Source organism: Hipposideros armiger, unplaced genomic scaffold, assembly GCF_001890085.2.
Source record: "Hipposideros armiger isolate ML-2016 unplaced genomic scaffold, ASM189008v1 scaffold_567, whole genome shotgun sequence".
NCBI lineage: Eukaryota > Metazoa > Chordata > Mammalia > Chiroptera > Hipposideridae > Hipposideros > Hipposideros armiger.
The window spans coordinates 187880-214469 of NW_017731917.1; the positions used below are offsets into that span (position 1 = coordinate 187880).

At 41.3% G+C, this 26590-nt stretch overlaps 1 protein-coding gene across 3 annotated transcripts in view; it reads left to right on the forward strand.

Moving 5' to 3' along the window:
* LOC109371387 (histone-lysine N-methyltransferase SMYD3) overlaps window positions 1–26590 on the forward strand; it is a 225595-nt gene that overhangs the window by 187279 nt on the left and 11726 nt on the right. The window contains exon 7 of one of the 3 annotated variants that reach the window (XM_019623860.1): window positions 8039–8115. The exons of the other annotated variants lie outside the window; for them this stretch is intronic. Coding sequence (XP_019479405.1) covers window positions 8039–8084 — 46 coding nt within the window. The 3' untranslated portion in view covers window positions 8085–8115. Of the gene's footprint in view, window positions 1–8038; window positions 8116–26590 lie in introns of those variants that run through there. 3 annotated transcript variants of the gene reach the window in all.

Consider the following 26590-nt stretch of genomic DNA (forward strand, 5'->3'; position numbering starts at 1 on the left):
AAAAAAAAAAAAAGTGCTGCAAGTCGTACTCCGGTGCCTGCCGGGGATGGGAGAGGCCGCTCACCGGGCTTGCAGCCCTCCTTGACTGGGTGAAATAACCTGTTTCCTTGTTCCCAACTGATCTCATTTCCTGCAAGCACAATGCTCAAAGCATTTTAATAAAGACATGCTTGCGGATGAGGAAGAAAGTGGCCAGTTGGAGGAAAATGGCGGGGCTCGTAGATGCCGGGGAGGACTTGCTTGTCTAATAGGGACGTGGCTCTTTCAATGGCACCGCTTACTGAAGACACAGAGCCTGGTTGATCAGCTCCAGGCCTCCTTTTGTCCTGTGTCCCCTGCTTCCTTTCTTATGGCAAAGACCAAATTCACATCCATAATTACAGCAAGGGTTCCCTCGTGTCACCCATCTTGATGTTCCCCTGAGTATTGAATGCAATACTTTTTCAACTGAAAAAAAAAATGTACTCAGGAATAGAGAGTGAATTCAGCAAAAAAGAAAAAAAAATCAAAACATTATTTCACAGTGGAAACAAATGGGCCTGATAATTACCTGGAACAGAGAGCCACCAGAGTCTTGGATTCGAATTCAGCCCTGTCCAATGTTGGTGTTTCCAGTGTTGGTGGACCCGTAAAGATGCTCAGCTGTCTTTCCCCAAATTAGCCATGTCAGCGCAAACAGTTCCGGGGATGGTGCCAGACCTCATGGAGTACACTCATCTTTCATTGTGGCCCGTCTGCAGCAATTCCTGCTTCAAACATTTGGCTGATGCCCTGCCTAAAGCGACTTCCTTTAATTATGTGCTTGTGGGTGGCTGTCGCTCCCTTTTTTGAAAGCATTTCCATCTATTGGGTGCTGGCTTGGTTCGAACTCGGTGTGAAAGGTGCAATCGCCCCCAAGTCCCCACCCTGAAGAGTTTTGCTGACTCTGACGCTGGAGTCTGTCCCTTGCTTGGGCCTGACACATGTGTGGATAAGGGGGGGGCCCTGTCCTGTGTCGCCCTACTTGTCACCAGGGTCGCTTCAGCTGATCTGGTGGGTTGGGCAGTGCGCCCTTCCTTCCTCCCTGCAAATAGTATTATCTGTGGAACCCTGATTCCATACCCAGGGCATTCTGGACTTTCGATCAGTTCCTTGTATACTTAGTGGTGTTTTGCGCCCAAGGACCTTTGCATCTACTGTTCCTTATGCCCAGAATAGTCTTCATCGGTCTCATTTTGACTCCTCTAGCAGCCCCTAACTAATATGTTTTCCCTTCTGGGATCTTTTTCCAGACTCTCCAGTTTAGAGTGAGTCCCCCTGCTATAAACTCCTCTAGAAGCCTACCCAGTGCTCACCAGACTTGTCAATACTTCTCAGTGTCTGGCGCCTCCACAGTGATGTAAGCTTCATGAGGACAGGAACCACTGTTTGCCTTACTTCCCACTTTATAGGACTTGGCCCATAATGGGTGCTGAGTAAATGCTGAATGTATATGTGAATGAATGAATGAATGAATGAATGAATGAATGAACGAATGAACAGACATGTAAATGGATTCTTCTGTGTGTCTTCCCCAAGGGTGAATGCCACATTAAAGATGGAGATTTTCCTTTGATCAGAATATAAGGAGCTTTGCTTTCCGGCTAGAAAGTTTCTACCCCTGAACAGAGAAATTCATGAACCCAGCAATGTTTTGAGGGTGACTAAGAGAAGTCAGCCATCAGTGTTGAATGGAGTTGAAAAATGTTGGAAATAGGTAAAACGGAGAGCTTGTGAAATTCTCTTTACTTTAGACCTCACTTGTCTGGTACCAGTATTTAGTTTAAAGGAAATTTCCAGAACACCGACCATACAGTTCTGCTCAAACAGAAATGGAAGTCGTATTCTATAGCAGCCAACACAAAGGATTTGGGATCACTCCCTGTTTGCATTACCCCAGCCGTTTGTTCTCTCTCCATTGAATTCAATAACCAAATATTGACTAGAGCTTTTTCATGGGTCTAAACTTTCTTTTTAGTGGATTCTTGCTTGCCCATATCTTGCAATGTTGCAAGCCACTAATCATCCCAGGCCTGTGCTACATGGTCATTCCTGCTCCGCCAGGTTGGCTGGAAAGGCCCTCATTTCCTCTGCAACAGTTTTCCACATATAGGTGAGGTGCTGATGGGGACATTGGCCATGTTAGGTAGCTGCCTGTGAAAATATCTCTAAAAGGAGTTATGTCCCAATAGGCATTCAGTTCCCAAAAGATGGTGCATGGCCATGCTGCATGACACAAAGCAAGTTGGTGGACCTAGAGCAGCCTTTCTAGTATATCACCTCTAAATGGAAAGCGTTGAAGTAGGTGATCTCCGAGGCCTTCTGTTCTGAACAGCCTATTACTCATTTTAACAACTGTAAGGAAAGCACCTCCCACCCCTTCACTCTAACAGGCATGTGCCAGGAATGTCGTCTGGCCATCGCAGTTGTGTGAAAGATTGGCAGAAGGAGAGGAATGAAGATGACAGAGCTCGTAGTATTAAATCTTTCCTAATGCCAGCAGCTTAGAAAGCAGAAGAAATGCCTTAAGGATGCCTACCCCCCCCCCATCTCTTCCTGTTCACTGTGGTGGAGTCTGGTTGAGCAGTGGGTGGTTTCAAGCCCCTCCAGGCATCTTGCATTTGCCCCCCGGGATGAAGCAATGGACGTTTCAGTAGCAAGGTTGAAGATGTGACAGCCCTTTGCTCATCTCTGACTGCACCATGCCTGGTTGTCAGCTACCACACACGTGAACCTCAACTCACCACGGTTTTTAAAACCCTAGGAGATACTTGTGCCAAAAAATACTTTCCCTGCCCCCTGATGAAAATTCATCACTTTGTTACATTGTTTTTAATTTTATCCATTAGAAATTCTTCTGACTTAATAAGAATTCCTCCTTCAAAATGCAAACACCTCTATGAAATTATCAATCATTAACAACTATATTTTAATCCAGTAAGAGTGCTTTCTTTTAGCACCTTGATGAGCTCAGACTGTTCAAAAGGAAGCTTGGGCATTTTGATTGGGCAAAGCTGGATCTTTTTGGGGCGGGAGAGGGGTGCACTCGAGAGGCAGCATTTGTGAGGCACTCCTGAGAAGACCACTGACAAGCCCTTCAGCCTGGATGAAAGAGAAAAGTTTCTAGGAAAGAGGAGAGATGAAAAGAGAGTGAAGACAAATGGTGCTCCCTTCAAAACTTTGATGTGAGCTGGTCCAGCCCTAGGACTGGGCTTGATGAATTGATTATGGAAGACATGGCCCCCACAGGAACTTAGGAGTCTAACGTGATGGTAGCTGCACGTCAACCAAGGCCATGTAGCTAGAGACCCTTTTCCTTTCTAGCGAAAATAGCTGTGATTTTCAGAAGTGTTAAAAATCCACTTCCAACTGTAAAAAGACTGCACTATCCAGCACATAGCAAGGCGGCCATTCTTCCCTGTGATATGATGTGTGATCTTGAAAAGTAATGAAAATGGAATACGGCACAAAGATATTGCTCTAATGAACACAATTCTGTTTCCTGGCTTTTTTTTTCCTGCTAGCAAATTGTATTACTTTATCAAGTTGGTAGAACATCAATAATGTCTTCAGAGAATAGCTTGTGAGAGCTGAGTTACTCCATGACAGGATTTTTGAAGACAATATAATTTGGCACTTCTCAATTTCCTTTGATTTTGCACAGAGAAAATGGAAGACTGTGATAAATATTTCCCACAAATGGCACCTTAAATGGAAACACAGCTGGTAGCAACAGTATTCTGCTATTTATTTGGATGCTGGATTCCAGGTTTTCTATGTGTAATGACCATGCTGGCAGATTCATTGGTTTCACATTTTTCTAACACTTTTTTTTTTTCCAGTTAAGTGATGAATCTGGTTCACCTGTAGGTTGCTGGTGAGAGCTGGCATGTTTGCACTCAGTGGAGTCAGAGTTGTGGAGTAGGGGCCATTGAAATTGACCGGAAATGTTTTGGTTGCACTATAAGGAGTAACAAAGGGCACAGAGCTGGTCTAAGGCAAAGCTATTAAGATTGGTGAGGGTTAGTGAGGCAGCGAAGTAGACGGGAAAGAATATTTTCAGGGTTGCTGGGATGTGAACTCAGCTCCCGCATTTACTAGCTGTCCCATTTTGGGCAAATTACACAGCCTCTTAGAAGTGTGGGGTATACCTTCATACTTCTGTGTAATCAAGATAATGAACCACACAGTTATAATTAGTTATCAGTGAAACAGTGGAGATGAAACTTCTTTGTTGTACGCAAGGAGTTGTTAGTATGATCTTTGTTACCTTGGTACCCTGCCCATTTTTTCGTAGCCTTCTTTACATTCTCCATTGCTCCCCACCCATTGACCCCACCACCACCACCAGTCTTAACTCAATGCTTATTCTTACAGAGCTTTGTTCTTTGTAATAAGATGAGCCCTTGCAGCCTCTGCTTGGGTCCCTGGAACACTTGCTCTCTAGATGCTCATTCTTAGCACACCCCCTCTCGGAAGCCAGCTGCCATGTTTGGAGAAGCTACATGGAGAGGCCACGTAAGTACTCTGGTCAACAGCTCCTGTTTCAGCTTATTCAGCCACCCCAGCACAGGTGCCAGAAAGAGAATGATACCAAGATACGTTTTGTATCTTGATTTAATCCAGTAGATTCTCCAGCCCCAGTTGTTCTAGCCTCCAGCTATTTTGAGACACTTCTAGCCAGTCAAGTCATCCAGCAGAGATCGCCCCACTGCACCCTTTCTTAATGCCTGATGCACAAAATACGTGAGCAGAAGAAACTGGTTGTTGTTTTATACCGTTGCATTTTGGAATGGCTTATTACATAGCAGTAGATAACTGGAATGACCATTTGCCATCCCTGGACACTTAGATACCCTTCCTATATTACTTCCATAGTTGCTTTGCCAGGGTTCAGTAGAAACCTGGGAATGGGGGAATTGCGGTAAGTGAACATGCCAAGAGCTAGGAAGAGAGCTAAGGTTCATTACTTCTGGCCTTGACCACTGTCTCAATTACTGTACTTCTATAGAAATGCTTGAAATCATGTAGTGCGAATCCTCTAATTTTCTTCTTTTTCAAAATTATGTGAGCTATTCCAGTTCCTTTGTCTTTCCATGTAAGTTTTAGAATATCCTTGTCTATATCTACAAAAATTTTTGCTAGGATTTTTGTAGGAATTGTATTTAACTTACCGATCAAGTTGCGAAAAATTGACAACTTTACTATGTTGAGTCTTTTAATTCACAAACACAGTATCTCTCTCTATTTAGAGCTTCTTTGATTCCTTTCATCAGTGTTTTATAATTTTCGGCACGTAGCTACTGTACATGGTATTTTTAGATTTATACCTAAGTATTTAATTTTTATAGTGATTGTAAGTGGTACTATATCTTTAATGTTGGTTTTCATGTGTTCATTGCTAGTACCTAGATATATGATTCATTTTTGTGTGTTTAATTTGTATCCTGTGACTTTACTGAATTCATTTATTAATTCTAGAAATGCTTTTGTAACTCCCTTTTTTCCACATAGGCAACCATGTCATCTGCAAATAGGGACAGTTTATTTCTTCCTTTTTAACTTCTTTTCTTGCCTTATTGCACTGACTAGTACTCCCACTACTATATTAAAGAAGAATAATGACAGTGAACATTCCTGCCTTCTAACCAATTTAGTGAGAAAACTTTCAGTCTTAATGTCTGTCAATGGACATAGTGTATAAATTGCCCTTAACCCATCGATTTTTGAGTCTTCTCATCAGATAGATCTATAATTGGACAGCAGGTTGATGTGCTCAGCTTAGAGCCAGTTGTCATAATCGAGTGGATTTTCATCACTTGAGTACTGGTAGACCTAAATGGCATCTTCTCTTAGCCTGCGTCTCTAAAACATGAAACAGATAAAGTACATTGAAAACTAAACACCCCACAACTTACGCCTGTCAAGGCCCCTCATAGCTTTGCCTCCATTTACCACATGTTAATTAGGGCACCTGCTCTTGTCAGTATCACTGTGACACACCTCGTCTTCCACTCTTGCCTCTTAAACCCCCTCTCGTTCTTGTTTTGAATGAATGAATGAATGAATGAATGAACGAATGAACAGACATGTAAATGGATTCTTCTGTGTGTCTTCCCCAAGGGTGAATGCCACATTAAAGATGGAGATTTTCCTTTGATCAGAATATAAGGAGCTTTGCTTTCCGGCTAGAAAGTTTCTACCCCTGAACAGAGAAATTCATGAACCCAGCAATGTTTTGAGGGTGACTAAGAGAAGTCAGCCATCAGTGTTGAATGGAGTTGAAAAATGTTGGAAATAGGTAAAACGGAGAGCTTGTGAAATTCTCTTTACTTTAGACCTCACTTGTCTGGTACCAGTATTTAGTTTAAAGGAAATTTCCAGAACACCGACCATACAGTTCTGCTCAAACAGAAATGGAAGTCGTATTCTATAGCAGCCAACACAAAGGATTTGGGATCACTCCCTGTTTGCATTACCCCAGCCGTTTGTTCTCTCTCCATTGAATTCAATAACCAAATATTGACTAGAGCTTTTTCATGGGTCTAAACTTTCTTTTTAGTGGATTCTTGCTTGCCCATATCTTGCAATGTTGCAAGCCACTAATCATCCCAGGCCTGTGCTACATGGTCATTCCTGCTCCGCCAGGTTGGCTGGAAAGGCCCTCATTTCCTCTGCAACAGTTTTCCACATATAGGTGAGGTGCTGATGGGGACATTGGCCATGTTAGGTAGCTGCCTGTGAAAATATCTCTAAAAGGAGTTATGTCCCAATAGGCATTCAGTTCCCAAAAGATGGTGCATGGCCATGCTGCATGACACAAAGCAAGTTGGTGGACCTAGAGCAGCCTTTCTAGTATATCACCTCTAAATGGAAAGCGTTGAAGTAGGTGATCTCCGAGGCCTTCTGTTCTGAACAGCCTATTACTCATTTTAACAACTGTAAGGAAAGCACCTCCCACCCCTTCACTCTAANCCTCCATTTACCACATGTTAATTAGGGCACCTGCTCTTGTCAGTATCACTGTGACACACCTCGTCTTCCACTCTTGCCTCTTAAACCCCCTCTCGATCTTGTTTCACACACACACACACACACACACACACACACACACACACACACACACACACACACACACACACTAGGAGCTACAGTCTGAACATGGATAAAGGTCTGAATTAGTTAAAGAGAGAGGGATCGAGGATGACTGACTGTGGCTACTACAGAAACCAGCCCCGCACACGACATGGACAGCTGCACACATTCCTGCTCAGCCCAGACTTGCATCTCTGCTCCAGGATGCCAGCAGTGGGCAGGGACCTTTCCATCGCTTTCACGCAGAGAGGCTTATCCAGATAGTGTTTCACTGTGCATCACACTCAGCAAAGTTGCGGTTAAGAATTTTCTAGACTTGGGCTATTAGTAGTACTTTTAGGTTGGCTATTAGTAGTAATTTTAAGATGTATTGTGATTTTTAAAATCTATATTTGTGTATTGATAGGCATTTTAAAAAAAATTGGGGGGCCAGCCAAGTGGCTCAGTTGGTTAAGAGCATGAGCTCTGAGCAACTGGGTTGCCAGTTCGATTCCCACATGGGCCAGTGACCTGCGCCCGAGCTGAGCTGCCACTGAACTGCCAACTGGTGAGAGCATGTGCTTCTAACAAGGTTGCCGCTTTGACTCCCACAGGGGATGGTGGGCTATGCCCGCCCGCAACTAAGGTTGAACACGCACCTTGAGCTGAGCTGCCCTGAGCTGCCGACGGGTGGCCAGATGGTGACTGAACTTGGAGCTGAGCTAGCTGCACCCTCCACAACTAAGATTGAAGGACAACAGCTTGGCTGTTCCCCTTCCCCAATTCCCCAACACTGTTCCCCTTCTCCAATTCCCCAGTAAAATGTTTAAAAATAATAATGAAAATAATAATAAATTGGGAGTGGTGTATCAGAGGTAATTTTTCAGATGCCATTTTAATTATTTACTGATTTTTACTCTCTCCTTTTTTTTTCTGTTGTCAAAAGGGAAGTGAATCAAGAATTCAAATACAGCACAGAAGTAGCAAAATAAACAGGTTCCCAAAGAAGAGGAACTCTTCGTTTTGTGAACATTTACTCTTCCCTGATCCGCTTCCCCTTCTTCCTCCCTTTGTAAAAATACTCTGCGTACAGTAGTCACGTCTGCGTAGAATGTCTGCACTACTGAAAACTGTCAAAATCTTACAAACTGATAAGCATGAGAAAAGATTAGTCATGGCTGCAGTGGTTCTTCCAGAAACAAGATTAAAGGAACTAGAGTAATTTGACCTCTAAGTAAGGATTTGACGATATAATTAAGTATATAGAATGCATATATATTTCTATAATCTAGATGGAATGATATATATTTGGATTCAGAGAGGGGTAGAGAACTACTGTGCCTCTGTAGCCTTCAGATAGCATGAACAGAGGATCCATTAGCAAAGAAAGCGTTGCATGCACACACATCAGAAAGATATATTTTCTCTTATAGACAGTTTGTGGAATGCAGGGAAATCATTAAACACGTAAGTTTTATATTTTTAATTATATACTTTAACGTAAAAAGGCCAGGTAGTTTTGTTATCACATGAGGAAACACCATGTCTAAAAGAAAAATCCATGTTTGTTTTAGAAAAATTTGGGTATTATACAAAGATTTTGGAGTCAGACAAGCACTGGTGTAGATTCCACCCACATTATATGCTAGCTCTGTGATCTTAAATGACAGTAAGACCATGGATTACGAGTAACTTGGTTTGCAAGTGTTCCGCAAGACGAGCAAACATTTCTAATACATTTTAATGTGGTAAACAAGCGATGTCTTGCAATACGAGTAGTTTGTTTCCAGAACAAATTATGCTCACAAACCAAGGTAATTGCTGTATTTCATTTTTTTGTGCCCCAGCTTCCTGATTTGTAAATAGGGGATAATAGTAAGTACTGTGTAAATTGTTATTTTAGTTAGAATGCAACAAAGGTTCCTTGCTTCAGGTCAGGTTATAGGATATGCTCATTGTGTGATGGGTCTTTTTGTGTCCTGAAAGCCCTGCCCATGGGAAGGAGGCAGGACTTCTGTCTGTGTGTCCAGCACTGCACTTGCATAGTTAGCAAATTACACTGGATTTGATTTGTGGTTAAGAACTTTATAATCATTTTGCCTGGGATCAAGTCATAGCTCCACCATTTTCGAGCAAGTTTCCTAATCTCTCTGGGTTCCATTTCCTCAGTGGTGATAATAGTACCTGCCTCATAAGGTTGTTTAATTTTTTAACAGCTTTATTGAAGTATAGTTTACATGCCATAAAATTCAGCCATTTCAAATGTACAGCCGTATGAGGAGAAATTTTTACAGTTGTGCGATAAGCACCACAATGCATTTTTCAGATATTTCTATCATCTCCAATGGTTCCCTTGTGCCTGTTTGCAGTTGGTTCTTACTATCACACCCAGCCCCAGGCAAACACATACCTGCTTTCTGTCTGGATAGTTTCACTTTTCCTAGAAGTTTCAAATAAATTGAATCATACAATATGTCATTTTATTTGTCTAGTTTCTTCCATTTAACATGTTTTTGAGGTTCATCCACATTGCAACATGTATCAGTACTTTGTCCCCTTTTACTGCAGATTAGTATTGCATTGTATGAATACATCACATTTTATTTATCGATGCACCAGTTGGTTACTTGGGCTATTTCCACTTTTTTTACTGTTTTGAATAATACTGCTATGACCATTTACATGTTGTCACGTCCAGCGTGGCAAGGGCAAATGGGACACGAGAGGAGCGGCGCAGATTTGAATAAGAACAAGAGACAGAAGTAAGATTTAAGAGCGAGACCAAGGGACTCAGCCTTCAGAGATAGACTGAGCCACCGAATCGGGTCAGCGCATGGTTTTTATTGATTCTTTTCAAGGAAGTAAACTGCTGTGCTGTCAGTCACTAACCGTGTATACTGGTGCGCCTTAAGGCCTTTTCCAATGACCTTTTCCCAATGTACTCCAGCAAATGCTATGCCTTCGTACTCCACCACATTGCCCCAAGACATAATTACATGTCCTCCCAGGGGAGACAGCTGATATCATTCCATCAGGTCCCAGCCAGGCCGAGACGCCCCCCCGAGAGAGCTTTACAGATATCATTCCATTCGGCCTCAGTTTTCCGAGGCACTCTCTCGACTAATGGGTCAGAGGCTAATGCAGGGGGGGTGGTCTAAGAATCGGCTGTCAGGCGACAACATGTAAGTCCTTGTGTGACATGATTTCATTTCTCCTGGATGGATTCCTAATCCTGGTATTCAGGGACTGCCTTAGCCCTTTCAGGCTGCTGTCACGGACCAGGTAGCCTTTAAACAAAAGCCATTTATCTTTCGTAGTTCTAGAAGCTGGAGGTGCAGGACCATGGTGCCAGCATGGTTGGATGAGGACCCTCTTCCTGGTTCACAGCTGGCTCCGTCTCACTGTATCCTCACCTGTCAGAAGGAGCTGGGATCTCTGTGGGGTCTCTTAATACAAACACTGATCTTATTCATGAGGGCTCCACTCTCATGACCTCAGCACCTCCCAAAGGCCCCCTCTCCTAATACCATCACTTCTGGGGGTTAGCATTTTAACATGAATTTGGGGGGGGACACAAACATTTGGATCATAGCAAAGACATATGGTAAGTATCTTTTTAACCCTGTTTAAAATTGAGCTATAACTCACATTTTAAATGTATAATTCAATGGTTTTCAGTATATCCACAGAGTTGTACAACTGTCACCACTATCTATTTCAGAGCATTTTTATCACCCAAAACAAACCCTCGACCCATTAGCAGTCACCCCCAATCCTCTAATCCATCCCCTGAAAACCACTAATCTACTTTCTGTCTCTATGGATTTGCCTGTTCTGGACATTTCAATAAATGGAATCATATGATATACAGAATAATGTCTGCCAGACTGTCTTCCAAAGTTACTGCCCCATTTCACATTTCCATCAACAGTGTTATGAGGGTTCCAATTTCTCCACATTGTCACCAACACTTGCTATTCACCTCTTTTATTATAGCTATAGTGGGTGTAAAGCAACTCACTATGGTCTTGATTTGCATTTTCCTAATGACTCATAATGATGTTGAGCATCTTGTCGTGTGCTTATTAGCCATTTGTGTATCTTCTTTGGAGAAATGTCAATTCAAATTCTTTGTCCGTTTCAACTGGGTTATTTGTCCTCTGTTTAACTTTTTAAGAAACTACCAAAATATTTTCCGAAGTGCTGGTGCCATTTTACGTTCCCACTAGCAGTGATATGGGGGTTCCAGTTCCTCCGTATCCTTGCCAACGTAAAAAAAAATACTATTGTAAGTCCCTTCCAGTTTAGCCATTCTAGTGGGTTGATAGTGGGTTTATTCATTGTAAAACATTTCCCTATTGACTAATTGTTTTGAGTATCTTTTCATGTACTGACTTGCCATTCATGTATCTTCTTTGATGCAATGTCTAGTCGAGTGCTGTTTTTCTGCCTTATATTGAGTTGTAAGTATTCTTTATATATGTTGGGTAGAATTCTTAAATGTGTATTTTATCAATAATTTCACCCAGTATATAGCTTGTTTTTCATTATCTTAATAGTATCTCTTATAGAGCAAATGTTTTTAATTTTTTATGAAACCTAGTTTGTCGATTTTTACTTTTATGGATCATGTTTTTGGTATCATCTATAAGAAACCTTTGTCTACCACAAAATCATAAAGATTTTCTCCTATGTCTTTTTCTAAAAGTTTTATTATTTTACATTTTATATTTAGATTGATAATCCATTTTGAGTTAATGGACTCAATGGATCTTTATATAAGGTGTAAAGTTCAAGTTGAGGTTCATTTTTTCTTTCTATGAATGGTTAAAAAACTACCCTTACTCCATTTAATTGTTTTTGTGTCTTTGTCCAAAATAAATTGGCCATATTTATGTAGTTCTACTTTTGGAATGTCAGTTGTGTTCCATTTATCTCTTTGTTAATACCACACTGTCTCAATTACAGTAGTTTTATAGTAAATCTTAAAATCGGGTTATGTGAGTCCTCCAATTTTATTTTTCAGAATTGTTTAGACTATTCTAGTGTCTTTGAATTTCCATATATATTTTAAAACCAGCTTACCTATATCTACAAATATCATGTTGGGATTTTTATTGCACCATAGATCAATTTGAGGAGAATTGACATCTTTACTACACTCACCTTTGCTTTTGAAGGATAGTTTCCCTAAATATAGATCTTTTTTTTTTTTTTTTGGTTGACAGTTTGTTTCTTTCAGCATTGTTATTCTCCTGTCTTCTGTTGCCATTGCTTGTGGTAAGAAGCCAGCTGTTTCCCTGTATATAATGAGTTATTTTTCTCTTGCTGCTTTCAGGATTTTCTCTTGGACTTTGAGCAAGTTGACTGTGGTACATCTAAGTGAGATTTTCTTTGCATTTATCCTACTTAGAGATAGTTGAGCTTTTGGATCTACAGGCTAATGTTGTGTTTTCATGTTAAATAATTTGGGAAAGTTTTGGACATTATTTCTTCAACTATTTTTTCTGTGTCTTTCTCTTTCCACTCTCATTCTGGGATGTCCATTGCATATACACTGAAACACCTGACTTTGTCCATAAGTATTGAAGGTTCTGTTCATTTTTCTTCAATTATTTTTCTCTCTGTTCTAAAGATTTGATATTTCTATTGATCTGTCTCCCACTTTACTGATTGTTTCTCCTGCCATAATCAATCTGCTGCTGAATCCTTCTTGTGAACTTTTTATTTCAACTCTAGAACTTACATTTCATTTTTTGTAGTTTTTATTTCTCCATCAAGAATCCCCCCTGGTTTTTTTTTACTATTTTTCTTTAATTCTTTGAACATAATTTACCTTGATTCCTTCAAAATATTTATAATAGCTGCTCTAATGATTTTGTCTTGTAAGCCTAACATCTGGGCCCACTTAGAGTCAGTTTCTTTGGACAGCTTTGTTCCTAAGTATGGTTTCTACTTTCTGTTTTTGGGGTGTTTTTACATATGTTTTCTTTTGCTGCTGTAACAAATTATCCCAAACTTAGCTCAAAACAATGCAAATTTATCTTACAGGTCTGTTGGTCAGAAGCATAATACAAGTCTCACTGGGCTTAAAACCAAGGTGCCGTTAGGGCTGCACTCCTTCCTGGCGGGTTTGTGGGAGAACATGATTCCTTACCTTTTCCAGATTTTAGAGGCTGCTCACATTCCTTGGTTCATGGCTCGCTTCCTGAATCTTCAAAGCCAACAACATAACATCTCTCTGACCTTGCTCCCATCATCACATAATTGTCTCTGACCGCCGCTGGAAATGGGTCTCTGCTTTTAAGGATTCACGTGACTAGATTGGACCCACCTGGATAACCCCCATCTCAAGGTTTTTAACCTTAATCTTATCTGCAGAATTCTTTCTGCTGTGTAAGGTAATATAGTCATAGGCTCTGGAGATTACGTTGAGGATTTCTTTGGGGGCCATTTTTCTCCCTACCGCAGCATGTCTAATGATTTTTTTTATTATTGAAAACTGAACATTTAAAATAATATATTGACTCTGCATTCTGTTTTCTTGTTCTGAAGATGTTGGGGGTTATTTCTTTTTTTTTTTTTTAGCTGAGCCATCCTGCTACCTGTTGGCAGCTCAGTGGCTGCTCAGCTCGGACTGGACTTGAACCGCTGTTGCTCAGAGCTCAAACTCTTGAGCGAGCTCTTAACCAACTGAGCCACTCAGCCGGCCCTTGGGGATTATTTCTTTGTGTGTTGTTTTGTAACTTGCCTGGATGTAAACTGGAGTGTGCAATGCAGCTTATTAATAATATCTTGGCTCCGTTTTTTTTGTTTGGTTGGTTGGTTGGTTGTTTTTTTTCCTAGCCTAGCTTCCTAGGGCTCTTCCCTGTGTCTGCATAGCTTACGGTCAGCCAGTGATGTGGGCAGAGGTGTTGCTCAAACACCATGAACTTCTAATGCAGCCACCTTCCACCGTGTGGGGGACGCTGCATCCGTTCAAAGTTGTAGCCAGTTCTCAAGCCCCCCGTGGCTTTGACATTTTGTCAGACTCTCTTGCATCTGCCTTCTGTCCTTGCAATTTCCCAGTTTCCCAGGTCATTTGGAGAGTTTTTCTCAGCCCTTCTATGGCTCATTCAGGTAGGGGTAGTGGATGGAATAGCACCAGGCAAGCAGACTATAGACTTCTATTCACTTACCCTGAGCTCTAGCTGATTTTCAAGAATAAACACTCCTCAATTTGTTGTCTACCTTTGGTCAGTTTGTCATGCCCTGAAGTGGCTGCTTTTGGCAATTTGTCCAGGTTTGTACTTGTGTTTTTCAGAGAAGACTTTCTGATCCCTTCTCATCATCATTACCAAAGTTTACTTGCATAAGGTTATTTTAGAATAAATTAAGTTAAAATAAATACAGTCCTTAGTGCCTGATATGTAGCAAGGGCTCTAACAGTTTATTATAATTATCATTATTCTTATTAGTTACAAAAACAACTAGACAGCCCCATTTCCAATACATATTCATAGCTTTGCGCCACAGAGTATTTTTTTGTATGAGTTTTTCTCTCCAGCCTCTTACTTCTAAAAATTCCTTTATTATAGACCAGCTGTTAACAAACTTTTTCTGTAAAGGATCAGGTAGTAAATATTTTACGTTTTGCAAGCCATACAGTCAACTACTCAATTTTGGTGATGTAACATGAAAGCAGCCATAGACAATATGTAAGGAAGAGGTGTGACTGTGTCGATAAAACTTTACGAAAACATGCTACAGGTGCGATTAGGTCCTTGAGCCAGAGTTTGCCAACCCCTGTGATAGAATCACTTTTTCATGATTCTGCATCTAAGCAGCACCAACTACCCTTTCCCACCAGGTTACATTTTTCTTTGGAAATCACCAGACAAGAGAACATCTCTGCTTCCCAACACCACATCCAAGCACCTCCCAGCACCTGTGCTCTGAGAGCCTGTCTTCTTCAAGGCCTGTGGGCTTTTGAGTACTTGGCACCTGTATCAACTGATTTCAATAAAAGTACCTCAGGCCGGCTGAGTGGCTCAGTTGGTTAAGAGCTCGCTCAAGAGTGTGAGCTCTGAGCAACAGTGGTTCGAGTCCCAGCCTGAGCTGAGCAGCCACTGAGCTGCCAACAGGTGGCAGGATGGCTCAGCTAAAAAATAAAAAAATTAAAAAATAAAAGTACCAGTCACACTTCTGGAATATACGTCAACAACGATACTGTATTAGGTGTAGACACACTGTGTTGTAGATGGAGACACACAACTTGGTGAGTTTATTGACAGCAAACGATTTCATCTTCTATTTAAAACTAAATTGTGCAGCTTTTTATTCATTTTCCATTTTTGTAAATCTCATTTTTTTCCTTCCAAACAAGGGAAAGTTATGTACATTTTTAAAATCACCGCGCTCCCTTCTTGGTTTAACACTCAATCTTTTGAGATCATTAAATCCCTAAATTACCTATTAACCTAATTGTTCTTTAGATACTGAATTTGTACCTAGAAATTAAAACAGAACATTCGATCAATGTTAAGACTATTTTACTATTAAATATATCATACCTTCTGAAGAGTATATAAATCACACATGAACTGTTAAAAAAATTATAAATATACACATAACCACTGTATGTTCTTCCTCAATATAGGACCTTAGAATACTTGGATCATGTTTTCCTTCCTACTGAAGTATACACTATGATTAGTGTATATTTTTAACCATACTTTTAACCTAAAAATGATTATTTTTATTTGTCAATATTTGTATATTTACCCATATTAAGCATTCTCTTTTTTTCCTTCATTCCTTCTTATACCATAGACCTTCCATCTTAGCTCACTTCTACCAGAAGTACATCCTTTAGAAGCTCCTTTTGTTAAGATCTGGTGACAGGTTCTTAATTTTCCTTTGTCCCCAAATGTCTTCATCTCATCCTCATTTTTTTTAAATTAAACCTTTATTTTTTTAGAGCAGTTTTAGGTCCAGAGCAAAATTCAATGGAAGATACAAAAATTTCTCATATACTCCCTACCCCCACACCTGCATGGCCTCCCCCATTATCAACACTTCCCACCAGAGTGGTACATTTGTTACATTTGATGAAGCTACACTGTCACATCATAGTCACCCAAAGTCCATCGTTTACATTAGGGTTCACTCTTGGTGTTGTATATTTCATGGGTTTGGGCAGATGTATAATGACATGTATCCATCATGGTATCACATGGAGTGTTTTCATTGCCCTAAAAACCCTCAGTGCTCCGCCTACTCACCCCTCCCCCACTCCCTAACCCCTGGCAACCACTGATCTTTTTATTGTCTCCACATTCTTCCTTTTCCAGGATGTCATATAGTTGGAATGTAACCTTTTCAGATTGACTTCCACCATATCTTTTTATGGTTTGACAAGTCACCTCTTTTTAGCACTGAATAATATTCCATTGTGTGGAGGTACCATAGTTTATTTATCCACTCACCTACGGAAGGACATCTTGGTTACTTACAAGTTTAGGCAACTATAGATAAAGCTGCTATCAGTATCAGTGTGTAGGTTTTTGTGTGGCTCTTACCAAGGAGCACTGTTCCTGGATCGTATGGTGTAGTTTGTTCAGTATGTTTTGTTTTATGAGAAACCAGCAAATTGTTTTCCAAAGTGACTGTACCATCTTGTATTTCCACCAGCAATGAATGAGAATTCCTCTTGTTCTACATCCTCGCCAGCATTTGGTTTTGTCAGTGTTCTGGATTTTGGCTATTTAATAGGTGTGTAATGGTATTTCATTGTTGTTTTCATTTGCATTTCCCTGGTGACATATGATGTGGAGCACCTTTTTTTTTTTAAAGATTTTTATTGGGGAATTGGAGAGGGGAACAATGCTGGGGAATCGGGGAAGGGGAACAGACAAGTTGCTGTCCTTTTGTTCTTCAGTCTAGTCGTGGAGGACGTTGCTTCACTGGCCCATGTTGTATTATCATTGCGCTCTTCCCGGGTGAGGCAGATTGGTCGCCGGCCTCTGGATGGCCACTCACGGTGGCTCTTGGCAACTCACACCAGCTTCTGGCCGCTCATGCTGGCTGCCGGACACACATGGTAGCTTATGGCAGCCCACTGCTGCCCCACTGCAGCCTATGCCGTCACTGGCGACTCATGGCAGCCCAGCTCCAGGTTGAGCTGTTGTTCACCATCTTAGCTGTAGAGGGCAGTGTCACTGGCCCTCATATGTGGGATCCGAACCGGGGCCCTGCTGCTCAGAGCTGGTGTCCCAAACCAGCTCTTAGCCAACGCGCCACTCAGCCGGCCCGTGGAACATCTTTTCATGTGCTTATTTGCCATCTGTCTATTTTCTTTGGTAAGGTGTCTTTTCAAGTCTTTAGCCCATTTTTAAAATTAGTTTATTTTTTTTCTTACTGTTGAGTTTGAAGAGGTCTTTATATATTTAGGATAACAATCCTTTACAGATTTGTCTTTTGCAAATACTTTCTCCCTGTCTGTGGCTTATCTTCCCATTTTCTTGACATTGTCTTTTGCAGACCAGAAGTTTTTTATTTTAATGAAGTCCGACTTATCAGTTATTTCTTTCATGGATCATGTCTTCGATGTTGTATCTAAAAAGGTATCACCATACCCAAGATCATCTAGGTTTTCTCCCATGTTGTCTTCTAGGAGTTTTATAGTTTGTATTTTATATTCAGGTCAGTGATCCATTTTTAGTTCATTTTTTTGAAGGATATAAGATCTCTGTCTAGAGTCATTTTTTTGCATGAGGATGTCCAATTGTTCTACAACCATTTGTTGAAAAAACTGTCTTTATTGTATTGCCTTTGCTCCTCTGTCAAAGAACAGTGGACTATATTTATGTGTTCTGTTCCTTTGATCTATGTGTCTGTTCTTTCACCAATACCACGCTGTCTTGATTACTATAACTTTAAAGTAAGTCTTGGAAGTCAGATATTGTCAGTCCTTCAACTTTGTTATTCTTCTTCATTATTATGTTGGCTCTTTTGGGTCTTTTGGCTCTCCATATAAACTTTAGGATCAGTTTGTTGACACCCACAAAATAACTTGCTAGGATTTTGATTGGGATTGCATTGAATCTATAGATCAAGTTGGGAAGAACTGACATCTTGTCAATATTGAATTTCCTATCAATGAACGTAGGTATTTCTCCATGTATTTGGTTCTTCTTTGAGTTCATTTATCAGAGTTTTATAATTTTACTTATAAAGGTCTTGTATATATCTTGGTAGATTTATACCTAAGTATTTTATTGGGGGGGGTAATATCTCATTTTTTAACAGCTTGATTGAGATATAATTCACATGCCATACAATTTACCCATTTAAAGTGTACAATTCAGTGGTGTTTTGTATATTCAAAGATATATGCAAGCATCACCACAGTCAATTTTAGCACGTTTCCGTCACCTCTAAAAGTAACCCTGAACCCTTCAGTTCTCCATCCTGATTCTTGAAAGTTATTTCTGAGGATATGGAATACTAGACTAAGAATTATTTTTCCTAGGCACGTCGAAGATATCATTCTACTGGCTTCTGGCTTCTACTAGCAGCCTTACTGTGACTCTTTTGAATGTAACCTGTCTCCTGTAATTGGCAAGAAGGGAGGATTCCCTTTCAGACCCTGCAATGTTGGGTAGACACTGGGCTTGCCTTTCTGCCCTCCCCTCTACCCCGGCTCCAAAAGGCAGGTAAATCCAGAACCTATAGACTACCTGCATACCAGCAATTTTACCATTCTACTTATTTCTCAGGGGTACCTCTTCACTTAGATTTTAGCCTGGCCATTCTTTACTATCTTGCCAGAAGTTTATTAGTTTTGAAAATATTTTATCTAGCATTCTACACTGTTTTCAGTGAGGGGATCAGTGTAGCTATCAAGCCTGCCATATTACCAGAAACAGCAGGCAGTTTTCATGAATTTGAACTAACAGGCTCAAATAAATAAAACAATTTATGCAACTCAATTTTAGAATTTCTGCTCGCAGGTTCGTCTTGGAAAATGATCCCAAAATGATATGACCATGTGTATATCAGATATTTAGGGACTTTAGAGTAGACATCTAGAACATCAGAGGTGTCTTTTATTACCTGTGTAAGTGAATAACTAGACCTTTTTCAGGACAATTGCAACTTTTGTAATGAAAATCTCACTGCCATTTTTTTCTCGAGGACTTAATAGCTGAGTTATGGTTCTAGTATAATTCAGTCATGCCGGCCCCCCTTTTGGAAATCTTTCAAAATATTATTAAATAGTTCACACCCTGACAAAAGAGGGCTGCAAGATGTGAGACAGGCAAAAAGCAGACATAGAGTGGCACTGTCACCAGCATTGTCACCGTTAGGACTAGTGAAAAGGAAGTTACGTGCAGACAATGGCGTATTGTCCTGCCTGCCTGGGAGATTCTGACCAGTTCTTCCCACCAAGTGACAGGCAGGGCCAGCTGCATGCATAGGCGCAGGAGGTCCCCCTGCTGCCAGCCCAACTGCTAGTGGGCCAAGCAGCTCTGGCAAGGGAGTGAGGAAATGTGCTCACAACTCCAGCATCAATGAAAGTAATTAAACACTTCACTGGAAAGTTACACGTATGATATGGGCAATGTCTTCTCAGTTCAGTTTTCAAAAAGAAAAAGAAAAACCCAAACTTTTAGGTTCAAAATTGAATACTTAACCCTACCTGCCACATAAGTCTTTCCTTAACAAGGCAGCTCCTGGCCACTCATCCAGCATCTTCTGAACCACTGCTGTCCCCACCAGGCTTCTCTCTGTGTTGCTTACATTCAACTTGCGTTGGGTCTTTTGGCTGTTAGAAAATAACTATTTTGATGCTATTAGGCTTTTTTTTTTAAACTTGCAAGAAAATCAGGTGATTTTTTTCCCCCGTCGTGTATCTCAATTTGGATGTAATGGTTCATTGCAACTAATTACTGTACATTCACTAGCCCTGGAAACTTCATAATACTTGTTTGTGTTTATATGTAGTTGTGTGCATTTCCAAATGTCCCATTTCTTTTCTTACCATCAAGTTGACTGTGATGTGAAGTGGTCACGCAACTAACTAAGACCTGGAAGAACCAGGCCTTGAACCCAAATCACCTACATTCTCCATTCTAATTTATCTACTGTAAAAACTGCTCCTGAGCCTGCATCATATGAACTTTAAAATAAACGAAAAGCTCTTTTGTTCTTATTGTCTGATTTAGAGATTCTTTCTAACAATGGATCATGTACAAATAAACTAAAAAATCTCAAACTTCTCAGAGTGAGAAAAGCCTGCCTTTGGAGCGAAAGACCTATTTTGGTGGAAATTAAAAGTAGAAATTCCTCTGTATAATGAGATGATCTAGCTTACTCATTTTATGGATAAAATAAACTCAAGGAAAATCTCACTGCAATGAGATAAAAGCTCGCTGTAACATTATAAAACCCTGTTGTGACATGCGGTGGAGTTGTAGCAGGCACTATGAATGCTATTTTCTTACACTCACGTGGCAGGACATGATGTGGAGGCAGCAGATCCATCTTTCTCAGTGAGGCGGGGCCGATAACACATAACGTAGACGGAGCAGGAGTTGAGGGTTCAGTCTAGGCTGGAACCCAGGATCTTTTCTTTTTGGAAATGAGTGAGAATTCATCGCTCTGGTCTTCCAGTCACCAATAGAGTCTGGCAGTGGAGGTGATGGAGACGTCAATTCGTGAGCCTCCCTGGGGAGCAGCACCTCCCCAGACTAACTGCAAGAATTAATGAAGGTCATTGTAAGAAATAGATCTCCTTGATCTGAAGTGGTTTCTTAGGCGGTATGGTCTTTTCTTTCTTTGATTTTGTTTCCCAAAGTTAGGATCTTAAAAAAAAACAAACAAACAAACAAACAAACTCAGAGCAACAAAAATGTTTCATATTATACAACTAAAGCTACCCTACCACAAAGGCATAAATAACTTCTGTACAACCGGTGGTTTAACTTAAACGCTCGGGGACATCAGCTGACTCTGTCTGCTTTACTTCCTTCTTCGTCCCAGTTAAGCCTGGTGTATGACACCTGAGTTCCTATACCTGATTTAAGACCTAAAACAAAGCTTCTTAATGTTGAATATTAGCTTCTGCTACATCTGCTGTTATGGTAGGTATCAAGTGAGTGACTATCAGACGTCTTGAAACAGTGTAGACCACGGCATACCGTTCATTGTGTGTATCGTATTATTTCCATATAAGGCTTAGCATGCAGCGAAGTGCTAAAATCTTCTGAAACTTGAAGCACTTAGCTACCAGAGCCCATAATTTAGGAAGGTGAACATGGAAAAACCCAGTGTCCTACTTTTTTAATTATGAAAAAGCTCAAACTTACCCCCAAAATAGAGAGAATAATATAAGGAACTTTCACATGGCCATCATCCAGATTCAATAATTGTCAAGATGTTACAACACGAGTTTTAGATTTCTTACCTTCCCCCTTCTTTTTTCTGTGTTGAATTCTTATTCTTCTTTGCGGTTTTTCACATGTCTGAGTCTGTGACTTGCTATCTTTTCATTAATTTTGAAAATGCTCAGCCACTGTGTCTCATATATTGATTGCTCCTGCCCCATCCTCTCCCTTCTCTCATTTGAAATCTAGTTAACACATATGAGACCCATGTCCCTCTTTATTTTCCATTTCATTGCCTCTCCATGTTTTACAACTGATAATTCTTTTGCTATGCCTTCCAGTTCACTAATTCTTTCTTTGGCTGGGACAAATCTGGTGTTAACCTATTGAGTTCTTCATTTCAGTTTTCTGTTTTTCAGTTCTAGAGTTTTCTTTGGTTATTTTTTATATAATTTTTCATTTTTTGCTAAAATTCCTTTCTGTTATTTAAGACTCAAACATACTTATTACAGTTATTTTAAAGTCTGTGTATGAGAACCTCAATATTTGAGTACCTGTAGGTCTGCGTCATTGTGCTTCTGTCTTGGTTTTCAGACACTCCTTGTCTTTTTGTATATGCCTACTTATAATTTTACTGAATGCAGGACATTGGATAGAAAAATTGGGGCGATAATTTGAGGTTCAGGATGATGTTATGTTCTTTTAGAAAGAATGTATTTTTGCTTTTGATAGTCAAGGTAGAAACAGATCACATTAATCCAATCAGAGTTTGAACTGATTCAGTCTCTGTGAGGGCTGCTCTGTTCCTGGCTTACTTTTCCTAGATTATAGCTTTTTGGGGTTCCAAAATGAAAGCCAGGGGTGTTTACTAGGGCTGCTTGTCATCTTTGTTGAGCCCTGAACTCCAATCTCTACGATTGTCTCCATATCTTTGAGACTGCCCAAACCTCTGCTCAGTTGTTTAGCCTATCTGCCTTTACTTTCAAATCAGCAAAGGGGAAAATAGCAACAAATGTCAAGATCACCTTCTTGAGCTTCTGTTCTTTCTGTGATCCTGACTCTTCAAGACCCCTCAGCCTCAGTGGCCCTTTCATACCTTTGATTTTTTTAAATATTTTGTCCAGCTCTTCTGGTTCCTAGCAAGGAGTTTGTCTGAAACAAGCTAATTCACCATTGCTGGAAGGAGCAATTTGGCTGAAGAAATCTAAATCAAATCTCAAACATTCCATAATTTTATCCATGCGTACTTCAGTTTACATGTCTGAAAAAATATGGACACTTTTTTACATACCCACAGTGCATTTCATACTCAGATTTCCTAGATTGTCTCAGAAATATCTTTTTATAGTTGTTCTGTTTGAGTAATGTGTAAGGCCTACACATTACATTGAGTTGTTGTATCTCTTAAGTCTCTTTCAATCTAGAATGTTCTCGCCCCCACCAGCATTTTCTTTTCATGTCATTGACCTGTTAAAGCTCCTGCATCAAAGTCCTATACAACTTCCCATATCTCAGATTTAGCTGATTGTTTTATTTGTTCCTCTATTGCTTGTTTTTTTTTTCTATAAAATTGAATTTAACTTTATGGGCTTAAATTCCATTTCCCTCTCCCCCTCTGCCTCCTTCCTCCTCCTCAAGGGTGCTTTCTAGGTCGTGCAAAATTATTCTATTGCATCAAATCAGGTAGCACATAATGTCTGATTGTCCCACTTTAGTGATGTTACGATTGATCATTGGGTTCAGATGATAACAACCTAATTCATCCGTTGTAAAATTCTTTGTCATTCTTTGATCTACTGGTTTCATCTAGTGATCCTTTTTTTTCCTGGGTCAATTACTTTTTCAGGAGTTACAAAATGATGATTTTCTAATTCCATCACCATTTCACATTTATCAGTTAAAATTCATACACTAGAGCTATTTGGCTACTCTGAAATACAGTTTATACAGACAAGTTAAGCTCCCCTTTTAAATTCAGTAATGTATTTTACATCAGTTCTAAAAAAAAAAAAAACCAACAACCCTGAACAATCAACAATTTTTCTACCCTATAAATGCCCAAACTGCTCCCTGTAATGAAGCAATGGGATTGGTCATTGCATTGTGCAGGAAAGCCTCAGCGAGAGCAGCACAGATCCTGCCATCAGGCGTTTCCTTCTTCACATCCTTTTCACTCAAAACAGGCCAGTTCCCTGACTCCCAGCCTCCCTGTAAAATATGGCAGCAAGATCTTGGTGCTTATGGGTCTGAATGAAAGCCCGGATGTGCGCTGCTGCTTTTCTCTGCTTGTTTAAACCTCCATCGGGCACAATTGATCTCACAGATTCATTGCACACAAATGTTCAAATATCTAACAGTGAACTTAAGTATCATGACTCATCGCTTCCGTATCTTCCCCCTTCACCGTAACCTATCGCCAGTCATGTTTGTGACTTAGTACAGTAAAGATGTACTTCATAGCGGCATCTTTGTATGCAATGAATCTGTGAGATCAGTTGCACCTGACAGAGGGTTAAATACATCCCTTCCTATGCATCTATTTACCCCAGAAACACCAAAGGCAATTTTCGCACCTTAGGCCCAGCTCGGGTGTTGCTGTGCTTGCTAGCATTTGCATCTATGAAAGGAAAACCTGTAACCCCCAAACAAGCTGATCGCCTTGCCAAATTACTTTGTTATTGTATAGTTTGCTTGCACTTTTTGTGGCAGCGTTTCTATTTCTGAATCTTGGCATCAGCTCTGCTGCTGCTGGACTCTAGGAGGTCTCCATGTCCTGTCAACTGTATGACTTCTTTTTACTTCTTTTCTGTTCTCATTACCCCCATCCTGCTTACGTCTCTCTGCCCAAAGGCCTCTTGTCCAATTTTCTTTGTTTCCTATCCTGATGAAATATTCTCGGCTCCCCTCAGCAGTGCCCATCCTCCTACAGGCAGAAGTCTGAACATCCTAGCTTTGCGCTTATGTCTGCACAGCCCGGCCTCAAACACCCCCTCTCCACTCTCCTCCTCTGCCGGTCAGAGCAGTGCGCTCACTGGCCCTTCGTATCCAGCCTCCTGTGCCATGGCAGAGGTGCCCATTTCTTGCTGTGCCCAGTGTGTGTCCCAGGGGCCCATTACCTCCACTGTGAACCACGCAAGCTGTGCCACTCCAAGAACCTTGCACATCCCTGCGCTCGTGGCTGCTCCCAGAGCACCCACTCTGTCATGGTCGGGAAGCTGTCACACTCCTCTGTCCGCGATTTCATGTGCCTCATGCCTGCAGCTACACTGTACCCTAGCCAAGGGCAGGGGCTCACCTGGGACTTCTCTGAGTCCCTTACAGCACTGGGCACAGAACCTGGCGTCTCGTAGGGACTCCTTCCCCTCACTTCACTCCAACTCCTGTTTTAGTCCTCGCGGCCTCAGGGACTCCTCCCTGATGCCTTCTGTGGTTCAGGCTCTCAGACTAGCCTTGAGTTCTGACAGCCGTGTGGCTGAAGACGACTTGCAGGCCCTCCGCTCCTCATCACCGTCACACACGGTAAAGTTGATGAAAGCCCCTGCCCTCAGTGGGGAACGTCTCCCAGCAGGAGCAAGCGTCTCCAGGTTTCCTTGGGGTGCTATTCCAGCAAGTTCTCATGATTCTTATTCCATATGTCAGCTGGGAGGCCTCCAGGAACAGTCCAGGCGCACCCCCTGCACCCCTGCCGGGCTGGGAGTGCTCTGTAAATATTTATGTGACAGACCCCTCACACACACTGCCGCCCCTCCATCTCCTTATTAAACTCCACTTCATTCTGTAGTATCTTTAAGCCACCAGTGCAGGGACCCTGCATGGCCCAACTATGCACCACCTCTGCCGTCATAGAACCGATGCTTTCCTTTCCTTCCGCTAACTGACATGACAGACCTCCACTTAGTAGAGTGATTACTAGTATAAAATTACTTTTTGGCCTTTGAATTTCATTATGCCACATTTATAGCAATAAAATAAAATCTCAAATCCAGGTGTGCTTTTCACAGAAAGTGTCCAGGGCAATTACCTGCCGATAATGGTGTCCTGTCCTTAAGCCTTTTGTCTGGAGATCTTAAAATCTTTTTCACACAAGCAGATAATGATGTTCATTCTGCAAGGGGTGAGGTGAACTGATTGATCTCTTGGCACACTGAGGCGATGCTGAGAAATCCAGGCCCAGGTGTCTCCTTTGTTCCTCCCCCTGCCCCTCCCTTTTCAGCTCTTTCAAAAAAGAAAGGCCCACCTTCTATTGATTTAAATACCTCCTTCTCAAATACTGCTTTCCACTTTTTGAAGAGCATGAATGAAAAGTTTCCATATCACATTTCACGGAGGGGCGGGGGAGCTGAGGCCCAAGGAGAGAGAATGGTTTGTAGATAAGTGCACACTTGCCAGAGAACGTAGGTGTCTGTCCTGGCAGATCTACCTCATCTCTGTCACACAGCAGAGCGTAAATGTGGGCTCCGTGACTTCATAAATGAAACCCAGTCAGAAGAGAGCTGAGTCCACAGCAAGCCCTACCTACATCACGACTCGTAGGGTCGTCTTACTGATATCCACGGGAAGGCCCCCTGGTCTCTGGAGCGCGCCCTTGCTCGTGCTAACGGTTTGGATGTCCTTCCTCCTCCCGACTCAGCCAAGCCTTCCCCAGTCCTGGGGAGCCAGCTGCAGTCCTGTCTCCATCCTCCAGGAAACCTTCACTGGTCCAACCAACCATCAGCCACGTCTCTCTCTATATAACTCCCATTTCATTTTCTTAGTTCAATGTAACACACTTGAATTGAGCATTTCCATGCACTTAAGTCAGGCCTCATGGGGCACTAAATCACGCTTTGTTTTGTAATATTTTTAAACTATTGTGTGAATGTTTGTCGTGTGTCTAATGAAAGTATTGGGCCTTGAAGGAAAAGTTCATATATATACAGTGTCGTGTGTCCCCAAGCTCCAGGAATGATCTTGTACATACCGCAGGAGCTCAGTAGGCTCTAAGAATAGCAGATGTGGGCCGGCCGAGTGGCACGATGGTTAAGAACTGGCTTGGGATACCAGAGGGCCCCGGTTCGGATCCCACATATGAGGGCCAGTGACACTGCCCTCCACAGCTAAGATGCTGAACAACAGCTCAACCTGGAGCT